At 50.4% G+C, this 17,254-nt stretch overlaps 1 protein-coding gene across 3 annotated transcripts; it reads left to right on the top strand.

Annotated features, from left to right (window-relative positions):
* The first annotated feature begins 1,444 nt into the window (after nt 1-1,444).
* On the top strand, nt 1,445-15,989 carry Nfil3 (nuclear factor, interleukin 3 regulated). 3 transcript variants are annotated; one of them, XM_038334497.2, is made up of 2 exons: nt 1,445-1,583; nt 14,129-15,989. In XM_038334497.2, the coding sequence occupies exon 2, from the start codon at nt 14,300-14,302 to the stop codon at nt 15,686-15,688; it is 1,389 nt and encodes a 462-aa protein (XP_038190425.1). In that variant the 5' UTR covers nt 1,445-1,583; nt 14,129-14,299; the 3' UTR covers nt 15,689-15,989. The 3 variants fall into 3 exon arrangements, with proteins under 3 accessions (XP_038190425.1, XP_038190424.1, XP_038190426.1); XM_038334496.2 differs by lacking the exon at nt 1,445-1,583 and adding an exon at nt 3,311-3,507; XM_038334498.2 differs by lacking the exon at nt 1,445-1,583 and adding an exon at nt 6,244-10,350.
* Nucleotides 15,990-17,254: the final 1,265 nt, after the last annotated feature.

Below are 17,254 nucleotides of genomic sequence, written 5' to 3'. Positions count from 1 at the left end.
TGCTGGGATTAAAGGCGTGTGCCACCACTGCCCGGCAGAACTTTGAATTTCTGATCCTGCTGCCTGCACCTCCTGAGTGCTGGGATTACAGGCATGCACCACCATGTCTGGTTTACGGGGTGCTGGGAATTGAACCCAGGGCTTTGGTGCATGACAGGCAGGCACCTTACCAACTGAGATACATCCTGGCCCAACACTTTCTTTGCATTTATTTATTTATTTATTTATTTATTTATTTATTTATTTATTTATTTATTTTGTGTGTGCGTGTGTGTGTGTGTGTGTGCATCCACTTAAATCTATGCCATACTGCATATATGGAGGTCAAAGGACGACGCTAAGGGCTCTGCTCTCCCCTTCCTCCATTTGAACCCTGGAGCTCCATCTCAGGTGTCAGGCGTGGTGACAGGTGCCTCCTTCATCCACTAAAGCCATCTCACCAGCCTCCCCCCCCCCCACACACACACGCGCGCGCACACACACGCCAAAAAAAAAAGGCATTTTGAATGTCAACTTTTAAAAAGTTGGAGCCATGACCCCCTGCTCTGGTACTGTAGTAATAAAAGCATTTTCTCTTGTATCACAGTCCCGGGTAGCGCACCTCCTGAACCCCCATAACGTAGCTAGCTGCAGCTAACTAGATCTAGCAAGGCCCAGGGCAAAAGCTTCTGGACACTGGGCTGAAGTTGTCCAACTGGGCTTGGTCCTGGATTCTATGCCCAGCACCGCGATGAACAGGGAACCCCTCTGGATGCCTAGAGAAGAGCCATCTAGACCTTCCAACTGGACACGCCCTCAGATTTTTCTCATAAAGACTCACAATTCTCATTGTTCTCAACTTATTTATACCTCTTACATTGTTCTGGTCGGAGAGCACATCAGCAGTGTCTGAAAACAAAGCCACCGGTGATCATTTTCCGCGGGTCCGGGTCACCTCTCCTTGGCTCCTACCTCCAACCCCAATTCCAGCACTAAAAGAAGCCTGCTGCTTAGGGTAAGGATGGTCTGAGTTTCGGCTGGGAAGACAACACACCTATAAAGCACTTGCTTAGCAGGCAGTACACCTGGGGCTCAAGACCCAGCTCTTCCAAAAACCTCAACTTTGGACTTCATACTTCAGTATGAAAACCATACTCCATCCTCTCCCTCTTCAGGAGACCCTACTTACAGCCTGTTCTTAAATCAGCACACCGGCGGCTTGGAGAAAGTCCTCCCACCCCAGGGTTGTACTTCAATTTTCTCCCAGTTCAATTAACTGCAAGCACTTGCCCACTAGGCGGACCCTCCAGGGTGTAACCCTGAACACACCATCACCCAGGTCCTGGGGACAGAGCCTCCGCCGCCTCGTTGAGTTGTTTTCTAAGCACCAGGGGGCGCTAGAGAGTTATTTTCCAAGTTGGTATCAGACTCATCTTTTACACTTCCTCTGATTTCCAAGTTAGATGGCAATGACGGAAGCACAAATGAAGTGGAGGCGTAGTGTAAATTGCCCCGGGGAATGAAGACAGGCATCAGATTTCAAAATTTAGTCTAAAGAACAGCTTCGGGGGGCAGAGCGTCCGTTCCTCCGCTGTCAACCTCCGGTGAGTCAGGCAAGTTCAATTGACTTTTGGTGAAAACGTTACTCCTTATTCTACCTACTTCGGGATCCTATGACATCAGTAAATTCGAGAAAAGTGGAACCGATTAGCTAAATCAAGATTCGTTTACATCAAGGTAGTCAGTTCTTCGAAAAAAACGTGTAAAGGGGCGGTATGTTTCTTGAACTGGTCAGCAACTGGAAAAGGAGGCTTACCATATTGCCTAATCTGTGTTGCGGGGCCGTATTGGTTAAGGAGTATTTTACCAGACAGACCCCATCATTTATTGCCCTGCGAAGGCGTCCAACTGGTAAAGGTAATTAAACTAGCACTACGTGCGCCTCTGAGATTATCTTTGTAATGTGTGCCTGCGGTAGATGGAAAGAGACTCACTGTTCTGGGTGGGAGACCCACGCGTTCGATCTTTACTTTGGGGGTTGCTTTCTTTTAAAAAACGAGAGAGAGAGAGAGAGAGAGAGAGAGAGAGAGAGAGAGAGAGAGAGAGAGAGAGAGAGAGAGAGAGAGAGAGAGAGAGAGAGAGAGAGAGAGAGAGAGAGAGAGAGAGAGAGGAGAGAGAGATTCGAGCCCAGCTCCCACAGTCCGAGCAGACCGCTCAAGGACCTCGCCACCTGCCACATTCCGTATTTGGGCAAGCGCGTGCGTCACTGTCAGGAATATGGCTCCCTTTGCCAAAGCCGGCACTAATCTTACGTGTGTGTAAACGCGGGGAGTGGATGCCACGTTCCTTCACAATAGCCAACCTGGTGACTGACTTAAGAACATGCCGCCAGATGCCCTGTCTCCCGTTTCCTTATGTCTTTTGTACAGCCCGGGAATTAAGGGGAGGGAGAATTGGCGTGCTTACTGGGGGACGGGAGAGCTACCACGTCAAGAGCCTTCGTGCAGTGCAGTGCCCTCTATGGCTCGCTCAAGCCCGGGCACCGAAGGCGGGTGGGCGTCCCAGACCGGCGCACCCGGGCCGCGGACCTTCAGGTCCTCGGAGACAGTCACCACTCTCCACGTGGTTGGGGACGTAGACCGACCGCGTCCAGCCTGGTTTCCCAGTCGTGTTACCCAACAACTTCGCAGGGGTCGTCTTCTCCCTAATTAATGTGACGGAGGCAAGGGGGGGGGGGGGAGGCGGTGTTTGTGTACGGAGCTCTCGGGGCATCAGGGAAACAGTAGGGAGACGAGCGGGACTTTTCAGTCTCAGCTCAGCCCCGCCGCCGCGCCCCTTCCCGGTCTCAGGAGGACCGTGCGCGCAAGGAGGCGAAGGTCCCCACCACGCCCGGGTCCCCGCTGCCCTCGCCCCGGGTTCTGTTGGCAACAGGTAGCCTAGCCCGTGTGGCTCTCGGGGAAACAAACAAACAAAAAGGTGCACTGAGCGAGTGCGGTGGCCACGGAGGGCGCGGCCGGCAACCGGGCGGAGGGGTCCTTGGGCTCCTCCCAGGAGCGCCCCGGTGGCTCCGCGGTGCGTCCCGTTGCGCAACGTAGCGCTAGGCGTGGGTCCCCGCGGACAGCGGAGAGCAGCTGCCACCGCGGCCAGAGAAGGACGCGGACTGGCGGTGGCGCCTCGGCAGAGAAGACGGGGCGGGCCGGGGCGGGGCGGCGGGGAGCCCGCCCCTGTCGGCGCGGCCAGTGGCTGCGGGCCGGGGGCGGGCGCGGGCGCGGCGATTGGGGCGGCGGCCGCCCGTCACGGCGGGGCTGGCGGGCGGCGACGTAGCGCGGCTCTCGGAACTGACCTACTAACACACATCTCTCGGCGCGGCCACGGCGCCCGCGGACCCGGCGTGCCCGCCAGTCTCCCGCGCCGCGCCCTCGCCACCGCCCGCTGAGGGCCCGGCGGAGTCCAGATCGCGCTCCGGCGCAGCCAGCCAGGTCCCGGACGCCCTTTCTTTCTCTTCTCGGGCCAGGGAGCAGAACCACGGTAAGCGCTCCGCCCACCGGTGGCTGGGGGGCCCGGCTCAGCTCCGCGCCCGCTCTCGGAGCGCGCGGCCGGCGGGCGTGGGGCGCGGGACGCGGGCGGGCGCGGCGCAGGGATGGCGGGAGGCGGCGAGTGTGCGCGGGGCATGCATTACATAAACTTTTGCTGCCTTGGCAGGAGGGGAACTCGCCACCTTAAGGTAGCTGCTTTGATTGCAGCGCCCTGGCGCCGGCACGTAGCCCTGGCTGCCGCGCGCTCCCTCCCCCCCCCCTCCCCGCTATTGCATAATGTCTCCGGATTTCAGGAAAATTGATGTTTCGGTGGAGAAGAGCGCGCCGGGGAGGCGGAGCGGAGGCCGATCCCCCTAGCAGCCAGACGACGTGCCCTGCTCTCTGGGGTCTCTCCGTGCTGGTCCCCTCTCTGAGCCGGCTTATGGGGAGGGTTGAGTCTCGGGGAACCGTCTTGATTTGCTTAGAAGGAGGGTTGAGAGTGCGAACGGTGACGGCTTTAGGAGATGCCTGCGCGGCGTTTGTTTGTGTCAGGCGCTGTGTCTGCACCGACGTTTTCCACCCTGTTTGTCGTCAGCGTGTTTTACGAGCCCTCGGGAAGGTAGAGGGATGTGTCCTTTCTTACATTGCATAATAGACCCGCGGTGAAACGTGGGCACCGAGGACTAGCTGATGTTGGAATATGCGCCTATGTGTGCAATGATTTGGACATTTTAGCGCAGCGTTGGGTATTAGATCCTTATTGGTACCTCTGTATCGTCCCAAATAAGCATGCTTTAAGAACGATCCTACGGAATTCATTATTAAGAAAGGAGAATTCCCAGTGTAGGATATTGATGCGCGCGGGGGAGGGGGCTCCTTTAAACGTTCCGAGGTGTTATTTTTAAGACCCGGACGAGCCATTGTGACGTTTGTCTCCCCACTTTCCCAACTGGAATGCGTTCCGTTCCATCAGCTTTTTTCTCACCTTATCGTCATTGGTTTTTTTTTTTTTTTTCTTCTTCTTCTTTTTAAGACACCACAAGACAGATCATTAATAGATTCCTGGAAATGTTAGGTTATGTAACTGCCGAATTTGCTGGCTGTTAAGCATAGAAAGAGAGCTAATTACGTGATTTTATAATCTTGCCACAAAGAAAGTAGGGCAATCTCAGCGTTTAAGAATGTCACTATCAACAGGGGTTTTGTTGGTTCTTTTTAAGGATATTTTAAGCCGTGAAGTGACAACCGATTAAGCTTTGACTTAGCCCCTGCTTGCCAAATGTGTGTCTTTTGCCCTAAATGAAATCTACGTCTTTCTAAATTTAGCCCTATCACATTTTAACAATCGTGGCCTCGGTGCTATTTCTGGTGTCTCCAGGGCTGTGTGCAAATACAAGCTCAAGGCCATTTGCTGTAGTTTTAACTCCAGCCTTCCAAGACCTCTGATAAGACTGTATTTTTAGGAAGGCATTTCGCAGCGCCCAGTGACTGCTTGCTGAACGCGGGGCCTCATTTATCATTTTAAAGGACACTTTGGAGGAACTGCTGCGCTCAGAGGCCAGCAGGGAATGGCCAAGAGTCATCTCTCTGGCTTTTGTAAATAACAACAGCTAATAAGGTCAGAAGTATTTATTTCACATCGTAATTTCCCCCAGATCATATATGAGTTATGGGAAGCATATATAGGTTAGTAGATTGTGTTTTTGCCTGTGTAACCTAGTTTTATTCATTGGGGATAGATGAATATGTTAAGTGTCTGGATATTAAATTTCTTCCCGGACTCTTACTTAGTGTAATGATGTGTAGATATACGTATTTAATAGTGTCTGTGAGATATATATTTCTTAGCGTAACATTTACATAATTGAACTACAGTATTATTTTAGGGGGTGGACACATTGACCCTTGGAACATATTATTACCCCTATTTCAGCTGTTTTCCAAGACGCTGCAGTTGCGCTAGCTCCCCCACCACCACGCGACCCACTTTGCGAGCTGGGGTGGGAGACCCAGGCCTCCCGGGATGTAGGGGGCGGCTTTGCAACGCCACCTTCCATCAAACTGCCTTGTGCCCCTCGCTCGCGCCCCAGGGACCGGGCACGCGCCTGGCGCTGGCAGGCTGGGACCTCGGCCCAAGACGCGCCCTGGACAGCCGCTGGACGCGCCTCGCGTTGGCCCGCGCGCCTCCCCGCCCCCTCCCCGCATTCCTTTGTTCTGGCGCGGGGGTCCTCGCGGCGCCGAGGCCCCGCTGCGCCGCCCACCCGGCGGGAGGCGGGCCTGGGGAGCGGCGCGGCGTGGGGGCGCGGCCGCGGAGTGGGGCGGAGGCTCGCGGGACCCGGTGCGCTTCGCTGCGCTTGCCCTGAGCTGGGAGGCCTGGAGCCGAGAGCCGGCGAGCCTCCTGGGCGCAGGCTCCAGCGGAGATTGGCCTCGGTCAGCGCAGCCTAGGGTGGCACAGCCAGGGGCCGACTCCACTCCGCAGTACAGCTAGCTGCGACCCCACAGACACCTTTGTTACCGGGAGTCTTCCTTGTATTTCCGAGCCTAGCTCTTCTCCTTTCATGGAGTGAAAAAGCAAGACCTCTAAACGGCTATAGAAATGGGCTTGATCATGGTGGAAAGGAGGGTCCCTGCTTGACCGTGGCCTGTTGAGCCTACTTTTTTTTTTTTTAATTAATTCTTGTATCTAAAGTTTTTATGCTCAAAAGCCCAAGGTTTTATATATATATATATATATAGTCAGGTGTCCCCAGCTCTAAATCACCCACATAGATGCAGCTGTCCCTGTGTAAAAGTACCTCCCTGCGCTTTCATCCCAGATGCTGGTTTCCCCAGGTGGGCTTCACTCCCGTGAAGCATCCAAGTGTTCAAGGGTGATCAGCTGAGGCTTTTCTCTGTGCATGGTAAGCCTGGAATTCAGCTTCAGAGGATGCTATTGGACACCCTAGGGACCCTCTTTCATCTGGAGACAGCTTTGGGAGGTGCAAAAAGGACAGGCACTGGGTGCTGCCCAGGCCTCTGGCCCAGTATTTGATTGACCCTCACTGGCCTCTAGGGAATCTTGAAGGGGAAACCTGTGGAGCTGGACAGTTAGAAGGAACTCAGTAAACGTTTCCAGAATGCTTGTTTCTGGGCTCGCTTTCCTTTTCTGAACCCGAATTTCACAGGAAGGATGAGGATGGGATTGGTATTGGGTCTGTGAAGATCCATCTCTTTTTTTGTTCCTGAATACTCTTGACTTGATATGTGTTGTTAGTCTCTGTACCAAAGAAATTCTTGACAGCATCTAGGTGCTTCAGTGTCCCAAGTAACTGGGTTAATGTTTTAGGGAAGTGTCTGAAGGAACAGAGATGGTGAGTCCCCACGGCAGGAGTAGGTTGACCTTTTCCAGATTCCTGGAACTCTCTGTGACTTGTGTTCTTGGGGCTGGCTGGTGCTTGCCTCAGAACCTCTGGTCTGCGGTCAACAGTGGCCGTTCTCACATGCAGGTGGACACATACGCCATCTTAGAGAGTACATGTAGCTGTGTGGCCAACAGCTAAAGGCAGACCCTGTTACACTGATGGTTCTTGATCTTGTGGAAGAAAACCTGGGTCTGAGGTACCTAGGGCAGTCTAGAATAGCGCCTCGCAGAAAGGGCTGGAACCTGGAGCCATCATAGCCTTGGTGATCATTCTTCAGAAATAAGAAGGACTGTTACCAAACGAGGCAGGTGGAGGACCCACTCAGCGCTTTGCGCTTAGAGACGCTGGTTAGCAGCCCAGGCCATGCGCTTAGAAAGATGGCTCAATCAGCCATGCCCCCCTCTCCTCCACCATCCCGTCTGTTCCTTCACTGAGAGGGAGCAAGCTCAATGTACTTGGTGGAACAGTTTCCTTTTCTGCGTTGAGGGTTTATCTTGGCAATTATAACATCACCAATGATGCAACAGCCTGCAAATTAAAGCCCTTTGTGAAAGGCTGCGCGCTGGTTGAGCAAGGCCCCTGACTCACTCCCGCCAGCGGAGTTTTCTAGCTGACCTTGCCGTGGTCATCAGTGGGTTCCGAGATGCAGGTCTAATTGAAGCGTGGGCTGGAAAGGCGCGGTCAGAGTGCTCAGCGTTATTTTTACCCAGCTTAAAAATCACACATGCCTCATTATTTCCATTGTAACCCAGATGGCATTGGGGCTGTTAAAAGTTGTTTATTTTTAATTTGTATTGAGGAATGAGAGCACGCTTGGGATTCAAGTCAAACATAACAAACAATGTCATTGAGATTTCCTATAATGTTCCCTTCTTGTTTTCGTCAGGTATGCCTGCATTTCACAGGGTGAGCACATTGTTTGATATCCTGTTATTTTTCTAAATTTTATTTGAGTTGATTTTTATCCAGATTGGACTCACAGTGAATGTCGAAAGACCCTGACCTTTGATCACAGTTACATAAGAGGTTTTTTTTCAGTTTCAAAATGAGTTTTTATTGCCACCACCCCCACTCACCTCTCACGTTTCTTTGCAACTAATTTTCCCGTTGTTATGAAGGGGGAGGATTTTGTTTCTCGTATGGCTTTAATTAGAGTTTGAGCTTGTTTTTTAAGTTTAGTGGGGATTTAAGAGATGCCATTCGTTAATAATCCAGGCTTTGAGGACGGGCTTTCACTGGAGTTTGGGTGTTTATAAGCCTTTCAATTATCAGAACATGGTGTATTTTATTAACTTTCTAGGGATCTTAAATGTAATTAAGTAGCCTTCAAATAAACCTTCCGCTTTAGTCATAAGGCACACGGCACAATAAATGATACTCACCGGCATGCACTATTAAGAAAGAGAACAAGAATGTTAAAGGCCAGACTAGGGAGGTTGGGAACACTCAAGAACTCTTCCTGCCATGCCCCGTCCCCGGCAAGCTTCTTTTTTTGTAACTGATGTTGTTTTGTGTCTTTGCTACTGTGCTGTAAACCAATTGACTGTGATGTTGGTGTCCCTAAGACTTTGGGGAGACTGAGGTTGTAGCTCAGTTGGCAGTGTTTGCTGTGCATTCCCAACTTCGTGGGTCCTCTCTCCAGCACCCCTAACCCAATGTCACCATGTGCACCTCTAATTCCAACATTTATACAGTGGAGGCAGGAGGACCAGAAGCCCATGGTCATAGAAAGACTCCAGGGGAGTTACTAAATTGATCAATTATCTTTTCAAAAATGTCACAGATAGGAGCTAGAGAGACGGCTCAGTGGTTAAGAGCCCTTGTTACTCTTCCAGAGGACCTGAATTTGGTTCTGAGGCCTGACATCAGGCAGCTCACAACTGACTATAACTCCAGCTTCAGAGGATCCAACACCCTCTTCTGACCTCCACAGGCCACAAGTGGCAGACACTCATGCAGTCAAACGCATAAATAAATCAATAAATTCTTTTTTAAAACTTTTTCCATGGGTAGTAATGGTTCCCATTTTGAAGCATCTCTATTTAGGTTTTTTTTTAAAAAAAAACACATTTCTGTATACGCCCACCCCCCCCCTCTCCCCATGGGCTCCATTTTCTCAAGCTGTGGGGTTGTTTTAAGGGGTGGCCCTGTGTGTCCTGCCTGTGTCCATCTTGTGTTACAAACACTTGCTCCTGCGGAGACTGCCAGTCACACTAGTTCATATTTCAGTCAGCAAAGTAGATGGGTGCATTAATAAAATGCAGGGCTGTCATCCGATTTATTAAGTTTAAATCTAATTTCCAAGTAATCCCCTGTTGGACTTGGAATCCGTTCCTTCCCTGTAAGCTGGATCGGGTTTTGACACATTTGTTCACCGACGCATCCAAACAGAAAAAGTGGGTCAGTTTGTTGCTGGGATAGGGCTAATCTGGCAGCGTAAGAGATGGCTCATGGGTATGTGCCCACGTGTGCACCAAGCACGTGTTTCTCCTAGGCCTGCATGTACTTTGGACTGCTAAGTGACTGCAGGCCCTGAGCTGGGCACTCGGGAACTAGAGTGTTTTGTTCTCCCTGTAAACCATCAGTGGGTTGAAGTGCTTCTGCACAGACCGGACAACCTGAATTCAGTCTGCAATTCCCACTGTGGAAGGAGAGGAGCAGTTTCGAAAGTTGACCTCTGACCCTCTCCATGCGTGCCCACACAATAATAATAAATAAAGTAAATAAAAATAAAAAGGCCCTTTCCCCTAAACGTACCCCTAAGGAGGCAAAATTCACTTTCTGGAAATGTCACAGGTCAAGGCTGGAGAGAAGGCGCAGGGTTCAGAGCTCTTGCTGGTTTTGCTGAGAACGGGTGCCTTCAGTTCACAGCACCACCTCGGGCAGCTCCCAGCCAGCCTCGTCGTCGTGGATTTTGATGTCTACACAAGGAAGATGCTCAGTGCTGGGTGCAGAGTGCTTGCTCATTTCTGTTTCTGTAGAGTCTGCACTGCCACACTGACCTCAGAGGTCAGAGGTCAGAGCAGCACATGCTTTTCTGTTATTACTATAGGGAAACCCCTGTGGGGTAAACTGTCTAAAATTTATGTCGTCTATTGAACTCTTTTGCGGGCGTTTCTTAGGTCAGGTCTTGTTTTAATTGCAGAGAGTATTTAGGTCATCTGACTTAAATAAACTCCAAGGATCTGTGCTTATGAAATACAGCTCCTGCCTGTAGCAGGTTATAAAAAAGCGTGTGGTGGCAGCGGTGGTGTCTTCACAGTAGGCGTGGGAAAGTATGTCAGCTGGCGTGACGCGATGCCTGCTCTTCAATTTCTCTTTTTTATTTGTGTCTTTAAGCAGTCCTATCAGCTAATGGGTGTAATGGAGTTAATGGCACTAACAGAGGTAGCATCGTGGAATCGGCATTTTCATGGCAGTTATTCACCAAAAAAGAAACACAGATGGTGACTGAGGTACCCCAGCCGTTGGTGTGGATTTCAAACAGTGACACATGGGTGAAGTCATGGTGGGATTAGTCATAGAGAGAGATCCTGGGATCTGAAGCAGTCATCATGAACGCTGAGGGTTTTAGAAGGGTAGCCTCAACTGTGTTGAGGAGGTGGCTTTATGGGTGGAGTCCCTGCCGTTGAGTATGTGAGAACCTGGACTGGGGAGACAGAGACAGGCAGATCCTGGGAGCTTGCTAGGCAGCCCATCTGTAGAAACAGGAATCTCTAGGTCTGCTGAGAGACTCCGCTTAAAACAAAACAAAAAAAGCAGACAGGTAAAAAAAGGCGAGATCCCAGAGTTAGCCTCCAGCCTTCACACACACACACACACACACACACACACACACACACACACCTGCACTTCTTGCATATTATACTAACAATAAAAAGATGTTGTCAGCTATTTGCCTGCATCCCTTGTTGAGGTTCATAGACCCCCGAGCCATATCTGCTTTTAACTGCTTGTGATCTGTGGCTAGTGGCTCAGCCTTTCTGTTTTTTAGCTTGTTGGCTCTGTGTGCTGGCCAGTTTCGTGTCAACTTAACACAGGCTAGAGTCACTGAAGAGGAAGGAGCTTCAGTTGTAAGACTGGGCTGTAGGCAAACTTAGCAAGTGCTCCGTAAATGACTTCTGTACTGAATGGAGGTAGCAGGGCCAGCACTTCAGGTCCCATCGTGATTGAAGCCCGAGCATAGGTCTCAGTTCTGTCAGGTCCTCTTCAATGTGGCCCCCACCCTGCCTAAAACCTGCATTCTTGAGGACTTGGTTCCCCGTTCTTAGAACCATCAGTCTAGCTTGGTGCCCAGTGCACAGGTGTTTCCTGTATGATTACCAAGTAATTCCAAAGGTATGTGTGAGTGCATCTACAGGCACCTGTGTATATATGCAGTGTGTGTGTGTGTGTGTGTGTGTGTCTGTGTGTGTGTGTCTGTGTGTGTGTGTGTGTGTGCATGTGTGTATGGAGACCAGAGGACAACCTCCAATGCTATGCCTCAGAGTTCTGTCCACTTTGGTTTTTGAGACATGGTCTATCACAGACCTGGAGTTCGCCTAGTAGGCTAGGCTGACTGGCCAGGGAGTGAACCCCAGGGAATCCTCCTGCCTCTATATCACTAGCATTGGAATTACAGACCCTGCTGCCTTGCCCAGCTTTCTTTGTAGGTTCTGGGGATTGAACTCAGGTCCTCGGGCTTGCAAGTCAAGGACTTCACCATCTGAGTCATGTCCCCAACTGTGGGATGATTTTTGTTGAACAGAACCAGCTACGTGTTCAACTTTGGCCTTGGTGGCCTGCCGTGGTGTGCGCTCTCTCTCTCTCTCTCTCTCTCTCTCTCTCTCTCTCTCTCTCTCTCTCTCTCTCTCTCTCTCTCTCTCACACACACACACACACACACACACACATATACAACACATACACATTCATTCTCTCTGTCTCTTTCTCTCTCTCCCAACCAGATCGATACAGTCATGTGATGCACACTTTCAGGGCAGGAAGGTGTGAAGATGTGTCTGAGCTCAGCTGTGTGGAGAAATTGTGAGACCCCTAAGGAGAGTAACTCACAGCTGGTGGGGTGTGTGAATGAAATATAACGTATATTTTAAGGAAGAACTGAGATAAGTAAGTACGTGGAGGAAAATAGTAGCACATCAAGGAAAAAATACCCCCAAAAGGTAGCGTGGGAGGGACCGTGTGGGATTTAAGAACCCATGACTTTGGTGGAGAAAGGCCAAGGTCAGCATCCTTCCTTGACTTCTGTTTCTTCTCCGAGCTTTCCCACTGGCTCAGTTCACTTTAGGGGTAAGGACCGACCCAAGTGACTGCATGCCTGCTGCAGCATGAGGACTGTGCCCTGCACTGTGCAGAGGGAAATGTTTGCAGATTGAAAGACAAGGATGTATGGGGGTGATAAGAAATCATGTCTTTTTACTAAAGGATGAAACGCTGTCTTTTGGCCTTTGAAGTGGTGCCTATTACGATGTCATTGTCACCAAGCATACAGAAGCCTGCTGCTAACAACCCTTGGGCTTCCTTGAGTAGGGGAGCTGCTCCCTGTGTGGTGGTAGCCCAGTTTGATGGACAGAGCCTTGTGTGACACCTCAGTCTTTATGACCTTGACATTCTTTCTGCCACGGAAATGACAGAAGCAACAGGCAGGCTTCTGGGAGTGAGAGAGCTGAGGAAATGGCTTAGTTGTTGTGGCGTTTGCCACATCAGCGTGGAGACTGATCCCCAGAACCCAAAAGCAGCTGGGCGTCGTGTACTCAGTGGATGGTTCGGGCGATGGGGAGCTAGAGACTGGAGGATCCCTGTAGCTCACTGGTTGGCCAGCCTAGCCTACAAGGCAAGTTCTTGGCCAGTGAGAGACTCTGCCAAAGGAACAAAGAGGACAGAGCCTGAGGAATGGCCCCTGAGGTTGTCCTCTGGCCTTCAGTGGCACAGCACGCTGGTGGAGGTACACAAAGAGCTAGAAACACTGGCATGAAGTGAAAACACACACTGTCACGTGTCAGGATGAGCAACACCTTGAAGGGGGCAACAGGGGAATGGTGTGTGCAGGCTGCGTGTGCACCTTTGCTTTGTGGAGTCGGCATAGGACCCAAAGGCACCATGAGAGAGAGTCGTTGGCATATAATAAGGGTTAACTATCTTGTAGCAAAGTCTGGACTAGAATGCTTACCTAGCACTCCCCTGGGCTCCATCCTCAGCGCACACACACACACACACACACAGAGTAAAACCCAATTCATATTATAAATAGTTTACTCATGGGTGTGAAAAACAGTTGATTCTATTTTTTTGGTTCTTATATTTTATTTGAAACTAATTAGCAAGATTGAAAGTTCTTTCCATAATTATATTCTCTAGTTTTGAAGTAATCGTAACTTTCAAGAGGGCGCTTAGAAAAAAAGTCCCTCTGAAAAGTAAATGTTGTAGTCCACAGGGAATATATAACTGAAGTCTATTAAGCTAAGTTTTTAGGACCCCCAAAAGCACTGTGGTTATCAGTCTTAAAAAGTCTGGTCAGTGAGCCTGAAGGGGCTTTGCATTTCAAATCATCTAAGTATGGGCATTTTGTATAAGTGTAGAATCTTGATGGTGAGGCCAGAGGAGTCCCCAGGGGAGACTGGGGACCACTACACCCCCCAATGTGGGACATCAGGTAACAGAGTTAAGGAGTTTACTTAGCCCGTTATCTGTTGTCATTCTGCAGAGGTTAGCACCTCACCACTGATGAGCTGTCTGTCATTTCCCCCCTCCAATGAATCATCCTGAATACTACTACACTTGGTCTTGCTTCTCTGTGAAACACAGCTTTCTTCTATGGGATCTGGAGCAGAGGAGAGGGAGGAGGAAGGAATGAGAGGATGGATGGATACATGGGATCAGAGGAAGGGATTAGATGGATCCAGGGGTGGGTAAATGGAGGGAGGGAGGAAAGGAGGAATGGTTGGCTGCGTGACTGATTTAGAGACTGGGTGAGTGAGTGAGTGACGAGTGAGTGAGTGAGAAACTAACTCATTTCCTCACGCTCCTGGACCACACCGTGCTCTGCCAAGATGTCCTTTGCCACCAGAGTGGAAGAGTGTGTGTGTATTCACATCTTTTTTCAAGCTTGCTCACTCTTTAAAGACCTGAGCCGCGTTGGAGCCCATACCCCCTGACTGCCTACTCAGCACAGCCCCCTTCCAGCTGCTGGCACACATCTGTCCCAGGGACTCACCATGTTCTCCTTCATTGCAGATATCCAACACGGCCTTGGTCCGCTTCAGAGAGGCACCTGGCAGATTTATCCTGGACTGGACAGCGGAAGGGATATTGATGGATGAGAAGCCGAAGGTTTTCAGACCTGAAAGAATACTGGGAAAGTGATTTGTTCTCCCCCAGTGGGTCTGTAGGGTAAGGTCCTTTCTGATGCAGCTGAGGAAAATGCAGACCATCAAAAAGGAGCCAGCACCCCTGGATCCTCCCAGCAGCTCAGACAAGATGATGGTGCTGAACTCTGCCTTAGCCGAGGTGGCGGAGGACCTTGCCTCGGGTGAAGATCTGCTCCTGAATGAAAGTAGCGTGGGGAAGAACAAATCCTCCGCGTGTCGGAGAAAACGGGAATTCATTCCCGACGAGAAGAAAGATGCCATGTATTGGGAGAAAAGGAGGAAAAACAACGAAGCTGCCAAGAGGTCTCGGGAGAAGCGCCGGCTCAATGACCTGGTTTTGGAGAACAAGTTGATTGCACTGGGAGAAGAAAATGCCACTTTAAAAGCCGAGCTGCTCTCTCTCAAATTAAAGTTTGGTTTAATTAGCTCCACAGCGTATGCCCAAGAAATCCAGAAACTCAGTAACTCCACAGCTGTGTACTTTCAGGACTACCAGACATCCAAGGCCGCTGTGAGCTCATTTGTGGATGAGCATGAGCCCACAATGGTAGCCGGGAGCTGCATCTCAGTCATCAAACACTCTCCTCAGAGCTCTCTGTCTGATGGGTCTGAGGTGTCCTCTGTGGAGCACACGCAGGAAAGTCCCGCTCGGGGAGGCTGCCGGAGCCCCGAGAACAAGTTCCCAGTGATCAAGCAGGAGCCGGTGGAGCTGGAGAGCTTTGCCAGGGAATCCAGGGAGGAGCGGGGTGCCTATTCCACCTCCATCTACCAAAGTTACATGGGCAGCTCCTTCTCTACCTACTCCCACTCCCCACCCCTCCTGCAGGTCCATGGGTCCACCAGCAACTCCCCGAGAACCTCAGAGGCCGATGAGGGTGTTGTGGGCAAGTCCTCGGATGGGGAAGATGAGCAGCAGGTACCCAAGGGCCCCATCCATTCTCCGGTGGAGCTGCAGCGGGTGCACGCCACTGTGGTGAAGGTTCCAGAAGTGAACCCTTCTGCCTTGCCCCACAAGCTCCGAATCAAAGCCAAGGCCATGCAGATCAAAGTGGAGGCTTTGGACAGCGAGTTTGAAGGCATGCAGAAACTCTCTTCCCCAGCCGATGTCATGGCCAAAAGACACTTTGACCTGGAGAAGCATGGCACCCCGGGTATGGTCCATTCCTCCCTCCCTCCTTTCTCAGTGCAGGTGACGAACATTCAAGATTGGTCCCTCAAATCAGAACCCTGGCATCACAAAGAACTGAACGGCAAAACTCAGAGTAGCTTCAAAACAGGCATGGTGGCAGTCAAAGACGGTGGTTATAAGGTTTCCGAGGCTGAGAATTTGTATTTGAAGCAGGGGATGGCAAACTTATCCACAGAGGTGGTCTCGCTCAAAAGATTCATAGCCACACAACCTATCTCAGCCTCGGACTCCAGGTAAATGACTACTGACTGAGTTGTGCATGGAAGGGGAGGAGGAGGAGGAGGAGGAGGAGGAGGAGGAGGAGGATGCTGTTGGTGCCATGCCGATTTCCACTGGACCTCTGCTGTCATTTCACTGTAGTGTGCACACGGTGTCTGTCTGGTGTCCTTGTGTGCACACGCTGAAGACTTGATGCCCTCACTCTGCCTGGTGTATAGTCAGATAGCCCCCACAGAGGCTGTACATATCGAACGTTATTTTTGCTCTATTATAAAGTGTGTATGTTGCCAGTTTCAATAAAGGATTGGTGACAAACACAGCCCGGGCTCCATTCCACTTGATCTGATGGAAAGAGAGAAAAGGTTACTGAAGTTTCTTAAGGTAGGGACTGGAGAGATGGATGTCTCAGCGGGGTAAGTTGCTTCCCACGCAACCGAGAGGACATGGTTTCGGTTCCTACCACATAAAAGGCCAGGTGTGCTGCACACATACCCATAACGCCAGAGAAGCGGGGATAGTTGGGGGCACAACACACAGAAAGATCCCTAGGGCTCTCTCACCAGAGAGCCTAGCCTAACTGGCAAGATCCAGGCTCAGTGAGAGACCCTGAATCAAAAACTAAGGTAGGGAACGGTGGAGGAAGACTTCCAGACATCAACCTGTGACCCTTGACCTGACACCCATTCCCAAACATGCACACACAAAATTTACCAAGGTACAAAACTTAATGTGGAGTGGTGGGCTTCCCCAGAGTGGGAGAAAAACCAAAATATTAATTTTTCAGTTTTCCAAGCAATAGTGTGTTCAGAAACCATCTAAGAAAAGGGATAGCAAGGGACAGGGAATAGAGAGGACTGTACAGCCCAGAGAGGAGAGGAGGGTAGGCATGGTGAGTGCTCCTGTATGGGGGGTCTGGGTTACCAAATTATTCCCCACTAGGTAGGTTTCTTTAGGACCGAGTTTTCTCTAACTTTTTTAAGTGGAAGACTCCAGGCAGTTTGCTGCTAGCTTCTCCTTAGTCACCGCTGCATACTGCGTGGCACATGGTTTGGTGGCTGAGCACTGACCCACTTTCCTGGCTGAAATACTATTGTTAAAAGCAGATAAAGACAGGATGAAGAAGGTGGTTTTTGTTTTGGGTTTTGCTTTTTATTATTATTTTTAAAATTACCCCAAAGCTTAACAGTTCTAGAGTGTGGTCATCCAGGGAAAAAAGCTAAATACCATTTAGGTGTCATTAAAGGAATTTCTGAGACCCCATCAGTTACTATACACCAACATCTATGTAGTACAGGTATATCGGTGACTTGTTAAAAGACTCCATTATGGGCTTAAGATGAGAGTTCCATGGCAGAGCACTGGCCTAGCACATGTGAGACCCTAGGCTCCACCCCCATCACCTGGTGGTGGGAGCTGTATTAATGAGAACTGTTAATAATGCCTCTTCTCTCTCTGTAGATATTAGAAATTATAACGCACAGGTCTAGAAAATAAGATTCCCAGCAAAAAGAAAAAAAAAAAAAAACAGACCTGTTTCTTTGTCTGGAATTCTCCACTGTCCCAAGAAGCAAGTGTCATGAGACA

The sequence above is a fragment of the Arvicola amphibius genome, chromosome 6 (genome assembly GCF_903992535.2).
Source record: "Arvicola amphibius chromosome 6, mArvAmp1.2, whole genome shotgun sequence".
Lineage (NCBI taxonomy): Eukaryota > Metazoa > Chordata > Mammalia > Rodentia > Cricetidae > Arvicola > Arvicola amphibius.
This window is presented reverse-complemented; position numbering and strand designations above follow the sequence as displayed.

Coding starts and splice junctions, on each gene's coding strand:
- Nfil3 (XM_038334497.2), top strand. CDS start 14,300: ATGCAGCTGAGGAAAATGCAGACCATCAAAAAGGAGCCAGCACCCCTG.